This window comes from Ricinus communis, chromosome 9, assembly GCF_019578655.1.
Source record: "Ricinus communis isolate WT05 ecotype wild-type chromosome 9, ASM1957865v1, whole genome shotgun sequence".
NCBI lineage: Eukaryota > Viridiplantae > Streptophyta > Magnoliopsida > Malpighiales > Euphorbiaceae > Ricinus > Ricinus communis.
The window spans coordinates 27,116,008-27,135,599 of record NC_063264.1 but is presented as its reverse complement, the minus strand read 5'-3'; the positions used below and the strand labels follow the sequence as shown (position 1 = coordinate 27,135,599).

General features: G+C 35.7%; 1 protein-coding gene across 2 annotated transcripts; it reads right to left on the bottom strand.

The window, feature by feature from the left end:
• Positions 1 to 9,771: 9,771 nt before the first annotated feature.
• Positions 9,772 to 14,908, bottom strand: LOC8287531 (TPR repeat-containing thioredoxin TTL1). Of its 2 annotated transcripts, none has more exons than XM_015722445.3 (7): positions 13,439 to 14,906; positions 11,951 to 12,146; positions 11,674 to 11,858; positions 11,255 to 11,588; positions 10,952 to 11,156; positions 10,746 to 10,852; positions 9,772 to 10,621 (listed from the first exon to the last, which is right to left on the bottom strand). In XM_015722445.3, exons 1-7 carry the CDS (start codon positions 14,332 to 14,334, stop codon positions 10,469 to 10,471), a joined length of 2,076 nt encoding a protein of 691 aa, XP_015577931.1. In that variant the 5' UTR covers positions 14,335 to 14,906; the 3' UTR covers positions 9,772 to 10,468. The 2 variants fall into 2 exon arrangements, 1 of the variants encoding a protein (XP_015577931.1); XR_007217359.1 differs by having other exon boundaries at positions 10,481 to 10,621; positions 10,746 to 10,865; positions 13,439 to 14,908.
• Between the last annotated feature and the right edge of the window lie 4,684 nt (positions 14,909 to 19,592).

Sequence of the window (19,592 nt, the reverse complement as noted above, 5' to 3'; positions counted from 1 at the left end):
TAAGGAATCATGGGAACGAAATTGACATGCTTGATTGGTGGCGTTAGAGAGTGACTTGATGATCAAGCAGAATGAGACGTAAATCCATGAGATTAAGAGATAAATTCTTTTGATTAATCTAAGCGAGAATGCACGGGTTTCAATGTTTAGGACGCATTTAATAAATTAATTTGCGCTGGAGTGTTATTAGGTAGTCCCATGCGAATTTCTCCTTATTTTCGTTAAGGTGGCTCATAATATTTGGGACAATAATAGTTGTTGAGCAGTCAACTCCTCTCCAGTTCTTGATTTATTTATTCATATTTTTCTTGTACTTTCTTCTTATTATAGAATGAGGGCTTTCGCACTATGAAAACCGCATGGAACCAAATATTTCAGGCTAGTAAGCATATTATTTCAATCTTCTACATTGCAAAAAATTAAGTTATGGTTTCTTTCAAGAACTTTGCAGACTTATGAAGGCTCATGCTAGCAAACCTGGATTTATCGCTCATGTTTTTCTTTCTTTTCTATTCTTTTTCTACTCTTGTGTTTAAATAAATTCGATTTGACCCTTACGCTTAGCCATATGGAAGAGAATAAAGAACTTGTACTTTCTTTCCTTATCAGATTCGTAATCCTACCTACGTTCTCATTCTATTCATTTCTTTTTTGCGTCTCTTTCTAATCTCTGTCTAGTATGATGGTTTGGTTTTATTTGGCGAGCATAAACATGAGAGTGTTTGAGTGAAAGCGCGTGGAAGCTACAGTCATGATGGAGACCCCAATGGTGCAAATCCTGAATTGGAATATTTGGTCATGCCTCGATCCTTGTCATTCTCTCTTTCCTCCAAAAGATTCGTTCGCGATCATTTGGAGAATGATATCAATACTTGATGAGCTAATTTTCTTCCTTTGCATTTGTTCAAGCATTGGATCTGTGCCTATGATTGCCACTTCTACGCACTTTCACTCAACACTCGTGTATATGCTCCCCAAATAAAACCAAACCATCATACTATACAGAGATTAGAAAGAGAGGCACAAAAGATACAAACAAAATGATTAAATAGATAGGATTTCATATCCGATAAGGAAAGAAATCAAACGTTCTTTGTTCTCTTCCATACAGCTAAGCATAAGAATTAAATCGAATTGATTTAAACGCAAGGATAAACAAAGAACACAAAAGAAAGGAAGGACGTGAGCGATAAGTCTATGCTTGCTAGCGCGAATGTTCATAAGTCCGCAATGTTCTTGAAAGAACGCATTAACTTAATTTCTCGTAAGATAGAAAATTGAAATAATATGCTCATTAGCCTTAAGTATTCGCTTGCATGTGGGTTTTATAGTACGAAAGCCCTTATTCCATAAGAAGAAACTAGAAGCTAAATATGAATAAACAAATAAAGAAAGATGAATAAACAAAAATCAAATCAAGAACTAGAGAGGTGTTGACTGGTCAACAACTCTTCATAGTCTCAAATTTTAAGAACCAACTTAAAGAATACAAGGGGAAATTCGCATGGACCTACCTAATAACACTCTGAACAAAATTACTTCATTATATGCATCCTAAACGTCAAAAGACTCGCATTCCCAATTGTATTATGCTTTTATTAGTTGAAAATAATATGATTCCTCCCTTATGCGAGTGGATTTATGTCTCGTCCTGCATGATCATCAAGCTAAGCCCGAATGTCATTGGTCAAGCTTGTCAATTGCATTCCTATGATTCCTTATATTAATCATTGTGTCAACAGGTGGGCTCGTGCCTACATACTCCCTAAGTAAAACCAAACCATCATACTAGACAAAGATTAGAAAGAGACGCATAAAAGAAACATGGCATTGGAGCGTGACTTGATAATTAAGTAAGACGAGACCTAGATTCACAAGCATAAGGAAGAAACCATGTTGGTTTATATTAATCCAAGCAGGAATGCACACGTTTTGATGTTTATGACACATATAAGGAAGTAATTTGGGCTGAAGTGTTGTTAGATAGGCCCACACGAATTTTCCTTTATTTTCGTTAAGCTCGCTCATAAAATTTAGGACTACAATAGTTTTTACCAGTCAACTCCTTTTTGGTTCTTGATTTTTTTCATCTCTTTTGTGCCTCTCTTTCTAATCTCCCCTTGGGGCGTGACTTGATCATCAAGCAAGAGGAGACCCAAATCTACACGCATAAGAGAGAAACCATGTTGCTTTCAATTAATCCATATGCGGGACTGCATGCGTTTTGATGTTTATGACATATATAATGTAGTAATTTGGGCCAGAGTGTTATTCTGTATGCCCACTCGAATTTCCCCTTGTTTTCGATTAGGAATCATGGGAATGCAATTAACAGGCTTGCTCGGTGTAATTGGGGCATGACTTGAAGATCAAGCAGCACGAGATGCAAATCCACACGAATTTTCCCTTGTTTTCCTTAAGTTGGCTCAAGAAATATAGGACTACGAGAGTTGTGGACCAGTCAACTCCTCTTTGATTCTTAGTTTGACTTTAGTTAATTCATCTTTCTTTATTTATTTATGTATTCATATTTTAGCTTGTAGTTTCTTCTTCTTATGAAATGAGGGCTTTCGCACAATGAAAACTGCATGCAACTGAATATTTGAGCCTAGTAAGCATATTATTTTGATCTTCTACATTACGGGAAATCAAGTTATCGGTTCTTTTAAGAACCTCGTAGACTTATCAAGGCTCGCACTATCGAACATAGACTTATCGCTCAAGTGCTTCCTCTCTTTTGTGCTCTTTCTCTATCCTTGTGCTTAAATTAGCTCTATTTTATCCTTACACTTAGTCATATGGAAAAGAATAAAGAACTTGTGATTTCTTTTCTTATTGGATCCAAAATCATACCTATGACCTCATTTCTTCATTTTTTCTATTCGTCCCTTTCTAATCTATGTATAGTATGATGATTTGGTTTTATTTGGCGAGCATAAACACGAGTGTTGAGTTAAAGAGCATGGAAGCAGAAATCATAGGCACCGATCCAATTCTTGGACAAATGTGAATAAAGAAAATTAGTTGATTGAGTATTGATGTCATTTTCTAAATGATCGCAGACAAATCTTTTAGAGGAAAGAGGGAATGTCGAGTATTGAGGCATGCCCAAATATTCTGATTCAAGATTTGCACCATTGGGATCTTTATCCTTTATTGTTCCTCTAGGCACGATCTGATACAATAGAAAAAGGAACACCATGCAATCTAATTATCTTCTGAACATAGGTTTCAACAAGTTTATCCAACGAGTTATTCACCTTTACAGTGAAAAAGTGAGCTGACTTGGTTAATCTATCCACAATCACCCAAACAACATTATGTGCCTATTGGATCCTAGGCAATCCTATCACAAAGTTTATAGTAATATGCTCCCATTTTCATTCAGGAATAGGAAGAGGTTGCAATGTTCCTACTGGATGTTGGTGTTCTGCTTTAACTTGTTGGCATACTAAACATTTATCACAAACTCTGTAATATTCTTCTTCATCCCCAGCCACCAATAATTATCCTTCAAGGTGTGGTACATTTTAGTGCTCCCCGGATGCATGACATATGCTAAATTGTGTGCTTCCTCCATTATCTCCCTTTTAAGAACTTCAACATTAGGTACACAATCTACCCCCATAAAGCAAAATATCATTCATTGAGATCATAAAGTCTACCTTGTTACCTTGTTGGACTTGTTCCTTGATTTTCACCAATTGCTCATCTTAGCCCTGTGCCTCTTTGATTCTATCAATTAGCACTGGTCGAACCTTCAAAGTGGCTAGCAATGCTCCATTCTCGCCCTAAGCTAACTCTACATTTAATGCCTTCAACTCAAGTAACAATTGAATTCTCATAGTATGAATATAAGATAAGTTACATGAGGACTTCATGCTAAGTGCATCTACCACATTAGCTTTCCTTAGGTGATACTCAATGGTGCAATTGTAATCCTTTAATAACTCAACACATCTTCTTTGCCTCAAATTCAACTCCTTTTGGCTTAATAGGTATTTCAAACTCTTATGGTGTGTGAAAATCTGGCACTTGTCGCCATACATATAATGCCTCCAAATCTTTAAAGAAAAAACAACGGATGCTAACTCAAGGTCATGTGTAGGATAATTCAACTCATATGGTCTTAATTTTCAAGAGGCATATGCTATAACCTTACCTTGTTGCATCAATACACAATCCAAACCATTTTTGGAAGCATCACTGTGCACAACATATTCCTACCCTAACATTAGTAGTGTCAACACTGGTGCTGAAGTTAAGCATGCCTTCAGTTCATTAAACTTGCCTTCACATTCTTTATTCCAGACAAACTTCACATTCTTCCTCAATAAATTTATCAAAGGTGAAGCAACGATAGAGAATTTTTGCATAAACCTCTTATAATAGCCTACTAATCCTAAAAAACTACGTACCTTATGCACATTGGTAGGTTGTTTCCAACTAACAATCACTTCAATTTTCTTCGGATCAACATATACTCCCATGGATGAAATTATATGCCCTAAAAATACCACTTTCTCCAGCCAAAACTCACACTTGCTCGAATTGGCATACAATTGCCTATCTCTCAATGTTTGTAATACAATCCTCAAGTGCTTTGTATGTTACTCCTCTGTTCGTGAATACACCACAATCTCATCTATAAACACAATTATAAAACTATCTAAATAAGGCTTGGATACCCTATTCATCAAGTCCATGAATGCAGCTGAAGCATTAGTTAACCCAAACAACATTACTAAAAATTCGTAATGGCTGTATCGAGTTCTAAATGATGTTTTAGGAACATCTGCTTTCTTAATCTTCAATTAGTGATACCCAGATCTTAAATCAATCTTAAAAAATACCTAAGCTTCTTGTAATTGATCAAATAAATTATCAATACGTGGCAATGGATATTTGTTGTAAACTATCATCTTATTCAATTTTTTATAATCAATACACAATCTTATAGTGTCATCCTTCTTTTTAACAAACAAAATTGGTGCTCCCCAAGGTGATACACTAGGCCTAATGTAGCCTTTATCAAGTAATTCTTGGAATTGTACCTTTAGTTCTTTCAATTTAGCTGAAGCCATTCTATATAGAGCTTGATAAAGAGGAGTGGTCCCCGGCTGTAAGTCAATGCTAAACTCAACATCTCTATCTAGTGGCAACCTTGGAAGATATTCTAGAAATACATATGCAAACTCATTTACCACAGGAAGACTATCAAGTTTATGCCCTTCCTTTTCTGTATCAATGGCATATGCCAAGAATGCCTCATATCCTTTTTGCAACATCCTTTTAGTCATAAGTGCTGAAACTATGTTATAATGCTCTAATCCCCTTTCTCATTTGAAAATAATTTTACAAGTATCTAACAATTGAAATTCTACTTTCTTTTTATAATAATCAATTACTACTTCATATTTGGATAAGACATCCATGCTAAGAATCACATCAAACATTTGTAATAGTAATGGCACTAAGTCTACTTCTAATTTCTGGCTCCCAACCTCTAACTCACAACCCTGATTAGCATGCCTACAAACCATTAATTCACCCACAAGCATATCTACAACTAAACCTTGATCCAACACACTCTTTTTCTTTGGTATATAGGATATAAATGATGATGCAATGAATGAATGAGTTGCACCTGGATCAATTAGAACATATGCGTCCTTAATAAAGATTGTTAACCTACTAGAAATGACATCAGGCGATGATGCTGCCTCTTGCTGTGTCATTGTAAATACTATAGGTTGTACCAAAGGCCTCTCTATTTGTGTGTGTTGAACAGGATGTGTCAATCTGGATGCACCAGTCTCTCTACTAACACTAGCTCCAGAACCTCTACCCGAGCCTTTACTAATGCCAAGACCCCTACCTCATTTGCTAACCACACTTTGAGCTCCCCTAGTAACATTAGTGCCAAACTATACAAGGTTCGGACAATTCCTTCTAATGTGTCCCGATCCACCACACTTAAAACACTGAATGGATCTCTTCCTACAATCTCCTCCCTCGTGAATGCGGCCATAATTAGCACAAGGTGTAGACCTCCTGATTGCATTACTTGCACTAACCATTGGTTGTCTCACTGAACTCTGACTAACTTGAGGTTGTGGTCTATAAATTCCTGGCCATGACAAAGGTCCTCTACTGCCTTTGGACCCTACTGTCTCTGGCCTCTGCTGTGATGCACCGGGTCCCTTACTGAATCCTTTTTGTTTGGTTGTCCAGGCTGGAACCTTTGATTTACTCTCTTGCTCGATTTCCTCCATAAGCTTCTCTTTCTCTATTGATTTCTCAACCCAACCCCTGAAATTTTAGCCTTCGTATAGCAACAACTCATTCTTCAAAACAGTCTATAAACCTTCCTTGAATCTATAGCACTTTTGTGTTTCTGTTGGGAAAATGTCAGAAGCATACTTGTATAGATCTTCAAATTTATCAATATACTCCCTTACAATTATATTCTCTTGTTTTAAGGCAATGAACTCATTTTGTCTCTCTGCCTTAAATGCATCTATCAAATATTCTCTGCAAAATTTTATTTTGAACACTTGCCAAGTCAACTGATCCTCATGTAGAATCTTGACTCAAGCAAACCAAGAATCTGAGGTGTCATATAGTAAACCGTATACATTACTGACCTTTTATGCTTCTGTCAGCTCAAGTGTGTTGAATGCTTTCTCTATTGCTTTCAACCACCTATCCGCCTCTCTAGAATCAATAGAACCATGAAAATCAAAGAAATCAACTTTGCAAGGGCTTGATATTTACTCACCAAAAGTGGCCTTTAGTTATACCCAACCAGCTCCATAAAATATCTATCTTGCACTTGCATTTTCCTTGCCTTTTTCAACACCTAATTCATAAATGTTACTTATAATTCAACAAAATAATAAGCTTATATGCTCTTCTATCATGTAGCTCCTAAATGATATGCAAATTATGTTTTTAAACTCTATCTTACATTCATATTTCAACAATCATGTTAGGACATATTTTAGGGCCAACTTTGAAAACTTATTGGGAATTACACATGAGGTATTTGAGGCGTATCTTTTGTATACTTCTAGATATTCAAGTCTATAATATGCAAAAAAAGTTTCACTTCAATTAGATAACTATAGAAGGAGTTAAGCACAACTTAACATGACCAGCTCAAACTATCTTGACAGAATGAGCAATAAACTGTTTGGTACGATTCAACAAAGATAGAGACAGAACTAGCAGAAACAGAAAACTATAAAGTCATAGAGGACTGTCTAAAGTTTTTCTAGCTCAAGATATGAAATAAATACAGAGGCTGAAAAATCTAGCTCGAGAATATAGCTCACCAATCCTAACTCAAATCAATCAAAACTCTTATAATACTTACCAAATAAACCTTTAGAGCCTTTATGGATGAAGATTATAGCCAATCAAAACTCTCAATTCCTCTCTTTTCTTTTCTAATTTTAAGTGTGTGTGTGAACATATATGTATATGGAGCTAGAAGTAGAGAGTGGATGATTCTAGACATAATTTAGAATAGGATTAGTTGTAAAATATTCCCTTTAGGTCCTTAATGAATTGTTCATATTACTTATGAACCCTCTAACTTTTATTTTTTCATCCTAATTCAATCCACTATCTTACTTTCATTTCAATAAGTCCTGTTATTATTTATTATTAAATACACTTAAGTACTATCTTAATTCAATTAAGATACTATAAGAAAATGCAATGCTAAAAGGATGAATACATACTTAGAATACTAAAAGAAGAAATTAGACTAATATAAGAATTAGATTCTAAAATAAAAATAAAAGTAATTATCTTTAAATTTAAAAATTCACTAATCATTGTCCCATTTTTATGATTTTATTATATTAGATCTAAGGGGCACAAAAAGTGGCTCACATCATAAAATGATATTGAGAAAATAAAAGGGTGTATTTTTGCAACAATCTTTACATAAAAAAAGAAATTATTGTAAAATAAATTTTTGTGAAATAAAATGTAATAGTTGTCGTAAAAAGAGGTATTTCCTTAAAAACCCGAAAAGTATTTACTTTTTGATAAATATTCTAATTATTATTAGTATTTGTATATTTTGTTAACAGATTTATGGTTTAACTAATTTTATATATATTATAAATTAAAATAATAAATTAAATTACATTATAACAAATACTTTTACTATTTATTGTTATCAAAATTTTAAATAATAAATTTTAAAGCTAAAATCTAAAAATAAAAGTATAAAAAATTAATGTTAAAATAAATAAAAGTGCAGGGTTAAATTCTTAAAAATTTATTTACCCTATAATTAGTGAAGTATGCAATACAAACACTAACCTTCTGTTTAGAAAAGACCTAATATCAATTAAACGACTCAATGTGGAAAAATTAAAATATAAAAAAGAATTGTTAAAAGTATCAGGAGACTAAATATACATTTTTAATTTTAAATAATAATAGTTAACGAATATGTCATGTTATGAGGATTGGTTATATCATGTTATAAAAACAAATTTGCTCAATTAAGAAGAGCATCACTTGATTAAAATTTTATTATATGAATTACATTTGAATTATAACATAATACTATTCAATTAAATATATTTATAAAAAAAATCACATATACCCAAAATGGAAGAAATTAGAAAAAATTGTTGATTTCTTTTTTTGTTTGATTTTCCATATTATCAGAAGTTTAGCTTCATTTCCCATATTATGACCTCTGAACAGAAGAGGGAAGAAAAATACAAAGTATTAGTGGATCACTCATTTTCATAGGAGCAAGATTATAATATTACCCCCAACCAAAGACAACTGGATTGATAGTATTTTCAATTAAATTAGAAGAAGCAGAAAAAGAAATCAATCATTTTCAATAGAACAGCAGACACGTGGCCATCAGGTGAAGGAAGGCCCACCGCAAAGGGACGGTTACCTTCACCACCAGGACTGCCGGCGCATATTAGCACCGACCCACTGCACTTTTTGGACTTTATGGTTTAGGTGGTGTTTGGAATATTTAAAAAAAACTATAAAAAAAAAAAAAAAAAAAAGAAAAGAAATGCATTGCTAGCTACTACTACTCTACTGTGGCAATTGCCAATTCACTTAAATGCCCACATGTGACTGGGAACCACACTTCCTCTCTCTAATGTCAACATGCCCCCACGCGGAAGAAACTACAACTTCACTTCCAAACAATAAAAATAACATTTTAAAAAAGAAAAATGATTAAATAAGCTCGTGCATGCCATCCCCACATCACATTATTATAATCCATCCTACTATCAGAGTGTGTTACATAATGGCATTCAGATTTGAGTCTCTCACTACAGAAGGGCAATTTTGGTAGTAAAAAGCTAAAGATCTCAAAATCTTCGAGTGCCTTCCCCGAACGCACCGGGCTGTTACGGTTCCCTCATCTGGGATCCTCGAGGAAAGAGATCCAGAAGATGATCTCAAACCAGAAAACAGTAAAAGCTTGGAGGAAGGTTTGGGGTTACTATTTGAGAAAGTGCAATCAATTATGATCAACTACCCGCAGTCCACTCCTTTTATAATATATAAGGACCAACCCCTCATTTATTAACCATTTGTACTTTTTCTACCTTATCCCAAGGACCAAGTCAATGCCTTCCCATTCCATCCCATCCCATCCCTATCTATGAAATTTAATGGCCATGTAACCTTAAGGTATGCCCTAAGGACATTTCTAAAAGAATAATAATAATAATAATAATAAAGGAAGAAGAGAAGTAGATAATGAAGTAAAGTAAAAAAAATGGGAATAATTTTATTGATGAAATGAAATGGTTGAGGAACGAAACAACAATATTGATAACAACATATGTTTTATCCTTGTTTTTCACTAAACCCATAAGTACCCACCAGGCATCCAATCTCCCTCAAGGTTTCCAATTCTTTCTGTATATATCACATATATACAAGTACAATATCCTCATCTACCAGCCTGCCACTATCTCTCTCTCTCTAATACAACAAGGGAACAAACTTAATCAATTGTACATCTCTCTTTATCTTTTATGTTTCTTTTTTCTTTTTCTGTGAAAGAAAGTGGGGGGGGGAGGGGGGGACACAAGAACAGGCTGGCCTACAAGAAAATGAAAAAGAAATGCTAAAAAGCATATAAAAAAATTATAAAAAAAAAAAGGAAAAAAAGAAAGAAGAGATGGCAGGAAGAACATGGAACCAGAGAGTAATGAGGAATGAATGAATAAATTAAAACGGCTAAAGGAGAACTAATCTATCTCTCTGGGTTCCTTAGGTAATGGCCGGTATGGATTATTATGTAGCTTCTGGTTTTTATGTGACAGGTATCTGGAAATTCCTTACACGGTGGGAGGAAAGACTGGGGGCGCACTGAAGAGTTCCCATGTGTTCGCTTTGCAAGAAGGTAATGTGAAAACTGGGATATATAGTGGTACAACAAGTAGAGCTTTGATTTTTAAAAGCTGTAATGCCTCACCGAATGCTCTAACATATCATGACTTGGGCAGACAATCTCCTTCACTCGGCTGCCGTTCTTGTATATCTTGAATGTTGGTACAATCCTTATGTTCTCAGCATTTGCAACTGCTGGGCTGTTGCCAATATCCACCTTTCACAAATAACACCAGATACATATAAAGAATAATCTAACCCCATTTATATGTTTTGTAAGCTCAAGTTAAGATAATGTAGCAAGAATCGAAATGGCTAGGACTACTGAGTTTATCATTTACCTTGAGAAAATTTATGGATGGATAGCGACCACATAGTGCGTCTACAAATGGAGATATTTGTTTGCAGTGCAAATTAGAAGATGATTTGAAATGAACTACTGAGACACCTGGAAAACAGGACTTAAATTTTTTATGAGTGAAGGATGAAAAGATTGAAGCATTGAAAGAAAGGTCTAAAGCAAATGCTTAAACAGTAGCAGGCTAACCTGGCAAAGAAATTGCTGCTCTGAACTGCTCCAGCCCCAATATTTCCTCCACTTCACCACCAAATTTCATATTATACACTTCTTCTCCACGAGATTTCTTCAATGCAACTTGAGCATGAAATAGAGATTCAGCAACTTCATTGTCATCAGGAAGTTCCTTCCTCAGAACTTCATAATCCCTAACTGCGTCAGCCCACCTTTCTAGCTGTAATTTATATCAGCCCATTGACTTTTTTTAGCAAAAGCTATATGTACAAAAATATAACAGAGCAAATAATAAATAATAATGTTTCAGGGTTCTACCTTACTATTTGAGGCAGCTCTTCGGAGAAGGGCTTTTGTGTAATTAGGTTGGATACGCAATGCTTGGTTGCAGTCATCAATAGACCTCTCCCATACACCAAGCTTAAACCAACAAGCAGCTCTATTGCAATAGAGAACAGAATTTGAAGGATCAAGCCTGAGGCCTTCCCCATATGCTGAGCAAGCTTCAGTGAATCTTTCAGATTTAAAGAGATCATTGCCACGGGCACGTGCTCGTGTCACCAGTCTCACATTATTAAGAAGCACAGCTACTTCAACATTTCGTGGATCAATGTGAGCGGCTTTCTCAGCAGCTGTAAGTGCATTCTCAAACCTGCAAGACATCCATCATCCATTCTCAGTCTCCTATAAATCCCTCGCGTCTTATTTCCAATAATGCTTTGGTTTTCTGGACTTACCTTCCCAAGGCCATCTCAATCTGTGCCCGAACTAAGAAAGAATAAGCTTCAGAAAGCATCCCAAAGAACTTACTCTGTGAGCATGAGTTGGTATATGGTTCTAATTTTGGAATGTTTGATAGGCATGATTCGGCATCTTCAAGTTGATGGAGCTTCAAAAGAGCTTCAGCTCTACAAATAAAGAGCTGCAAACTCAAATTGCACCAGTTCAGCCATTAGCTAATTAATTCTCCAGTTGAAGCCTCACACATAAAAATGATACTATTACTGGTTTTACCTGAGGAGAATAGTCAGCTCCAGCAGTGATAGCAGCATCAGCTTCCCTCAATGCATTTCTCCAATCATTAACCTTCCGAGCATCTGAACATTTGTTTAGATGCTTCTCTATTAATTGTAGCTTCTGCAATTCAAAATGATCTGTATGATGCCCTGGAATGTATAGGTGCCTCCTGGCATTCTCAACCTGACCTAACCTGCAATAAAGTCAATTTAGCAACTGTGCAGCTCAAACACTAAATCACCAAATGTTTGAGAGCATATTGCAGGGGAAACAAATGGAAAACTCACCAAAAATTTACATAAACCAGCAAAAGCTGGCATCAAAGGACATATGCAAATATACCAGCAAATGACTGAAAAGATGGAGGAAAATGTGTTACAAAACATAAAGATAGAACCATTCACAAGGCACCAAGTATGCCCATGTGAAGGAACTCTATGGTCCCAATGCGACTGACATGGTATACAATTCCATGGAAGACCCAAGTAGCAACCAAAACACAAAGTAAATTAAAGACTAACACCACCAAAATTTGTTCTGAAATAACCCATCAACCAAACCAAACAATTATGGATTATAAGTCATCAAGTAAAGAAAAGCAATAATATGAAACACATGTATAATTTTGCTAGATACGGTTAGCGGGTTATTTCAGAAAAAAGGCAATTAAGTAAGAACAGTCACAGAAACATGAGTTCTTGTGAAGTAGTACCAATCAGATGAGCATAACAAGCAAGATTGCATAAAAATTCAGAAAGGTGGTGAAGAATACAAAACAACATAAGCAACAGCCATAACAAACAACAGCAAATGTCTGCAAATAAAGAGATGATGCATCCCAACAAAGAACCCTTCTTGACCAATGAGAATTACAAGATCAGCAAAACACAAATGCACCTACAATTCATCTGCCAGAATATCAAGCAAATTTTACCACAATCATACTTCGAGAATCCTAAACAAAACATTTCAAATATGATCCACCGAAAATACAGGATGAACTTATTTCTACAAACAGGGAGTGATCCAAAAGCAGACAAATGCCTACCAATAACTAAGAAAAAACTTAGCAGATGCACAAAAGTTTCCCTAAAAGAAAAATTAGGAGATGCAGCAAGGCAAGAAAGAGGAAATGCAAAACTTCAGTCTCACATCTTACAATCTAATCGATGCAGATCAAACATCAGCAGAACAAATTTCCAGAATCCCTCAAAGAGAAAGCAAGTTGTAGAGAAAAAATGTTTGTAGAAATAAAAGCCCTGATTCACTCATTCAATAACCAATGCATCAAAACACCACAGAACAAATTCCAGAATCCCTCAAAGAGAAAGCAAGTTGTAGAGAAAAAATGTTTGTAGAAATAAAAGCCCTGATTCACTCATTCAATAACCAATGCATCAAAACACCACACCAAATAGATAAAACCTAAATTAAACAAAGACAGTTTTCCCAAAATGCTTCATCATCCACATTACAAAAACTCACCTATTAAACAAAGACCCCAATCTCTGATGTGCTCTCCAATAATTAGGATCCAACCTGACTGCCTCTTCACACTCTTTCACAGCCTCAGCTACCCTTCCTAATCCCATCAAAGCCGCGGCTCGGTTACTCCTGTAAGCTGCATTCCCTGGTACCATACCAATAGCTCTATCATACAGAACCAATGCCTCTCCAAAATTTCCCTTCTTGTACATTTCATTTCCTGCTTTCTTTACCTCTTCTGGATCCAGCATTCTGCCTCCACCACCAATATTTCCACGAACACTAAAACTACTGCTGCTGCTGCTGCTACTAATACTACTACAAGTACTGCTATTACTACTACTCACATCCAAGTTACTACATTTCACCGTTCCTCCACCCCGCATTATGCTCCCGTGGCCGTAATTACCCGTTCCTGATCCCAAGACATCACTTTTGGAGCTCCGATGACCCATTCCCATGCCTGTCTTTAAGATCTTCCCTGATGGGCAAATGTTCCCAGTGGGAAGTACATTCATAGGTGCAGGAGAGTTCACTGAGCTCTGACTTCCGCTCCCGGAGTATATTAACGGGTCGGATCTTGAACTGGGTTTTGGAGTTCTGATCGAAGTTGTTTCGCTAAGTTCGCCGGAATGGTTAGATTTGAGAACTGGGTGTGGCCCATTTCGTGTACCGGATGCGGATCCAGATGAGCTGGAGCTGGAGCTAGTAGTGGTTGTTGTTGTTGTGGTGGTGGTCGTGTTGAGGCCGCGTGTTCTCAATGGAGAAACGGGAGAACCCAGATCGAGTTCTCGGAAATCAGGCTTGTTAGCTTCGAGTGAACACGATGAGTCTCGAAGCTGATCGGTTAAAGAATCCAAACCCACCTCTCCAATGGGGTTCCCAGAATGCGACATTTTTTTTGCTCACAGTAATATTAAAATCAAGAAAAAATAACGAGAACAGAGGGATTTTTTTTGCTCCTTTCTTCAAAGTTATGCTCTAAGAACTCTTGTTAGCAATGTGTGTGAAAACAAAAACAAGAGTAAGAACAAGAACAATAAGAGAAACCCAGAAATGTCTCTGGAGAAGAAGACATGAGACAGAGATAGAGAGAGAAGAAGAAGAAGAAGAAGAAGAAGAAAAGAAGAAAGAGAAAAGAGATGGGGATCTCGTGATATATAAAAGGAAGAAGCAAAGAATGAATGTGAAGTGTTAAAGAAAGAGAAGGTTATTGGGTTTACACAGAGAGAAGAGAGGCAATCAAAAGAAAGAGCTTTTTTCTTTTCTTTTCTTTTTAATAATTAATTTGCCTTCTTCACCTGCTGCTTCACGAGACAGCTTTCACTCCTCTCTCTTCTCCTTCTCCTTCTCCTCCTCTCTCTCTCGTTAGTACTAATATTTTCTTCTCGTCTCTCTCTCCGCTTCTACTGTAATCCCGTAATTCGCTTTATTTCAGCTCTATTTCTTCTCTTTTCTGTCTTTGATTCTCTAATAAAACTAAACTATTGAAAATCCGGAATTAAGATATTATAAATTTAATAATTTTTTATTGACTGGAATTCTTTTTTTCTCTCTATTATTTTATTAATTGACTATAACAATTATTTTCAGTATTTTTACCATAATCATTATAATAATTTTACTGTTTTATTCCTTAGAAAATAAATAACTAAAAAGTATTTGCTGTCTTTTTTAAGTATAGAAAAATATGAATCACAATTAAAAAATATTTAATAATAATAAAAAGATAAATATCTAATATATTGTACTTTTGATAATTTTATATATTTATAAATAAAAATTATAAAATTTTATATTAATTTATATAAAAATATAATATTTAAATAAATATATAATATTAAATTATTCTAATTATGAATTTTAAAATTTCTTTATTGATAATTGTCATAAAATAAATATAGTAATATGTTTCGAATGCCATATTAATTAATTTTATTACAACTTGTCAAATGAACGCGCCATAAACGGCGCGTGGACAGGCAAAATACTTAAATTTTGTTTTACTTCAAAAGTTTCAGTAGCTGACTGTACAGAAAGAGTGCGCAGGTTATGCCCTTGTGCCTGGGGGCTCATGTTAGACGCGATCCTTTCATAAATACCATACACCCTCATTAAAATGAGTTACTCATTCCTAAACAATCCTGTCCTGTCCTTGGTACCTATTAGCTGGGCTCTTGGTTTGGGTCCACTTTATGTAGGCCCCATTGTAGACAAAAGTAAAGCATCAACACGCTATGCATGCAGTGGACCGTCGGATTTAATCATTGACTAATTTTGGTGGAAAGAAAATGGTCTGAGTGTCCACAAGACAGACTTTCTAATAAATAATATATACAAAAGAGTTTGATAAATTTAGTGACTGCTATTTTATCCTAGATTCCTGTGCCTTCTAGTAGATTTTTCACTTACGCAAGCCACAAGCCAACACAAGATTTTAAAAAGACCACACTCCCCTGTCTTCCTCCCAAGTCCTAACTATGAAATTACCACAACCCTACCCCAAAATGTCATATTATAATTCAATTAGTTTAATGTCTGCAATTTTTTGCGACAAATTTAATTAAATTAATTTGATCTCAAAGTTATTTAATTTTTAATATTAATTAAATAATTAATACAGCACGTGTTATATTTTTATTAATATTAGTTTGTATATTAAATATAAATATCATAATTATTCTAGCATGTATAGCACTAGACATGTGGTAATAGGATCAGTTCATTCCAGTTTATGATTTCAATTCTTACTGGTTTCAATCAATTTTTAAAAATAAAAAATAAAAATAATGTCTTTTATGAGTTGGAACGGAATCGATAGTTCCGATTCCAACTAAAGAGAATAGTTTTAAACTTGTTTTCTAGTTTTAGACCGGTTCGAGCTAGTTCTGATCCATTTAACCAGTCTAATTTTATTTATCCAACTTATAAATTATTGACTTAAATATTAAAATTTAATATAAATAATATGAGAATCCATAAAATATAAAAATAAACAAAACAATCATACTTAAATTTTAATTTCATTGATAATATAATATATACATGAATAAAATATAATTAATTATTCATTACTAATTAATTTTAGTAATATAAAATTAAATTAAATAATAAAATTAAAGTATAAAGAATGCATTAAAAAAATTGTTATAGTTTAGGAAAATTTTAAATAGCTTTAATATCTTATTATAGTGATACTCATAATACTGACCATTATGAGATTTAGGACTATTCTTTGGCAATTGTGATTTGAGTTTCTCACTCTATTTTAGGTGATGGAACACCACGAATAGTGATGCCTCCAGCTTGATGAAGGTTCTTTGTGGCCTATCTATTTCGGTTTCTAGCTCTGGCTCCGATCAGGATATGTCTTCGAAAAAGTTCATAACCTCCTTTTCACTTAAGTTAAGGGTGATCATGAACACTTAGTTTGGTGGTGGTGTACTATTGTGGTTTAATAGAGGGTTTCTTCTTATATTGGGCTGGTTAGGGTCGGTTAATTTTCTAGCATCAATGAGGTCTTGAATTTCATGTTTCTGCTGGATGTAGTTATCTGTTTGGTGGTTGGGTGCTTATGAAACTTGCAGTAGGTGTTGGGTTTGTAGCCATGTGCATTTGGTTAGGTGGGTTCTTGGAGTGGTCGGTTAGAGCATGCCATTCTGCACTGACCTCTCAAAAATCTTTGAGAGAGGTTGCCTGAAGTTGGAGAACTTCCTCGGTTACTGAACAATATTCTCATCTAAAGTCTTGCTCCCTCCAGCCTGATAATTCGGCCTTCCACCGATTCGCACAGTTTTCCTCTTATCATTCTCGATTCTTCGACCTAAAGCCCATCATCATAAAGTCTTTAGGTTTATTATCTAAAGCCTTTCGACCTAACCAGAAAGAACAATTCAGACCACCATACGAACTTGGTCTCTTCAAAGGGCTTGTTCTTCATCAACCCGGCCTTATTCCTTCACCTGGTCAAGAAATCAGAGGACTCATTTGGTTTTTGTTTGGTGGACTTAAGATCTCACCTCGAACTGAGTATTATAGTCATATTGTTTAATAAATGAATTACACAAACCATGTTATTCACCTTTGGAGGATTTTTCCAAACTATGATACCAGTTCTTAGCAGGTCCTACTAGCGATAATAATAATAACTTGACAATTTGGGTCCTACTCAACTGTGTAGTTCTTATGATAGTTACATATTGCTTTAGATGAACCTTTGAATCACCGGTCTCATTGAACTTGTTCATCTCAGGCATCCTGAACTTTGCAGGAAGCTTGTCTTCATTCTCAACACTAATTCCTCAAAAAAATTATAGGTTGGGTCTAATCCTTTGATTTCCAGCACTCATTGCATCCTATCAAGCCTAGTGCTCAAGCCACTCACAGCTTCATTAGTGGCAAGGGCTGCCGCCCTTTTGGCCTGGTCCAACTCATACTCATTAAAATCCCAAAAATTTTAGGGTACCCTCCTTCTAGCAGGGTCTTCAACATTAACATCAATAGCAGCAACAGTAGCGGTAGTGATAACGGTAGCGGTTTTAATGGCAACGACAACTGGATCAACGAAAGTAGGGGGATTAGCTAGCACAATTAGAGCAGTAAGTGGGGCTTAAGTTGCAGCCATCCCAGCCAAAAGTATTTGGAGTTCCTCCGGAATCACACCCCTTATATTGTCAATGACGGCATTCTTGAGGATTCGACATCTTGCTCATTAGGTCTTTCATTGCCATTTCGGATGCAGTTTCAGTCTCACTTGTGGAAGCTTCATATTTTGGCTTTTCAAGAACCTCTAATACAATCCAGATTCTCTGTGAGATTGGGATTCTCTCCAGCCTTCCATTATCTTGTCTCTCCAAGCTAAAGGAGTTTCTATATGGCTAAAAAATAAAAGGTTTGTACGTGCTATGCACAAAGAGAGAAGGAAGATTTAGCACACACATTAATATAGAAATCATCCTTCCAACCTCTATACTCCAACATATGGTTCATGGTGAGTTTTTCTTTCCTAGGACTTTTGGGCCTAGGCTTTTTATCAGCATGGGATAATAGGCTCGACGCGCATGCCATAAACTCTTAAAGCAGATAAAACAAACAAGGTAGTGTTTCTCAATATAAGTATGAAGCTTGCATATTTTGGGCCTCGGTCCTGATTCCACATGTTCTTAGGCCAAGGCTTTCCAATATGTGGGTTTTGAGCACTTATAAGGAGAAACATTTCAAATAGCAAGCAATAAGGTTCCTAGGGGAGATTACTACTGTCATTACCATGAGCTGAGTCTCGGGTAAGGATAAAAGGCTCCCACAAGTAAAAAATGTTCTTCCTTGGCTCGTCTCCCCACTCAAGGGTCCATGTGCAGGAGGAAATTCACTCATTACTTGTGAGTGATGGTTAGCTAGTGTTGCAATTCCAAGGTTCGAGTGGAACCAAAGAACTACTAATTGATGCCATTAGGGCTATAAGGACCAGAGTGCACAATGTGTGAAAATGGTGTAGTCATGCAAGAATCAGTCACTAAATAATAAAATTAAAAATAATGATACACCGGAATCAGCTTCTCTTATTCCTAATAAAGTCGCCACTGTGGGCGGCAGTTTCAAGCACGCACCTAAGTGTCTTTAGTGATTATGGCACTACAAGGCTTTCTAACCTAATCGAGAACACGCTAACTAGTTACAGAGACTAGTCGCCACCCAGGTAATTCACTAGGACACTTTTACTAATGAGTGATGTTTCTCGATTCCATAAGGAAGCTTACGCTATACGTTAGAGAGTTTGTTGGGTTTAATAGCTTGTTGTTTAATTTTTCAACTTTTTCCATGCCAATAACTAACCTCTTTTTACACGTCCTCAAGGGCCGCATTCATGGCAATCATCACTACTTTTTCCCGAGGGTATGGTATGGCTTTGTTCTTGGTATTGTTTAATAGATGTCCAGTGCCGCTTTTCCCCATCCGAGAATCTCCATTTGCTCTAAGTGAGCGAGCTAGAATCTTGTTAACTGGTTAGGCTGCATCGGTTCCTTGCCCTACTCTATCAACAATAATAGGAAGTATATCAGTACCAGCGAAGAGCTTACTCAGCTATAGCAACAGTAGACGGCCACTTTGGCCCTAGCCCATGGTACTAAGAGGCGAGGTAGGCCTCGAGCAATAG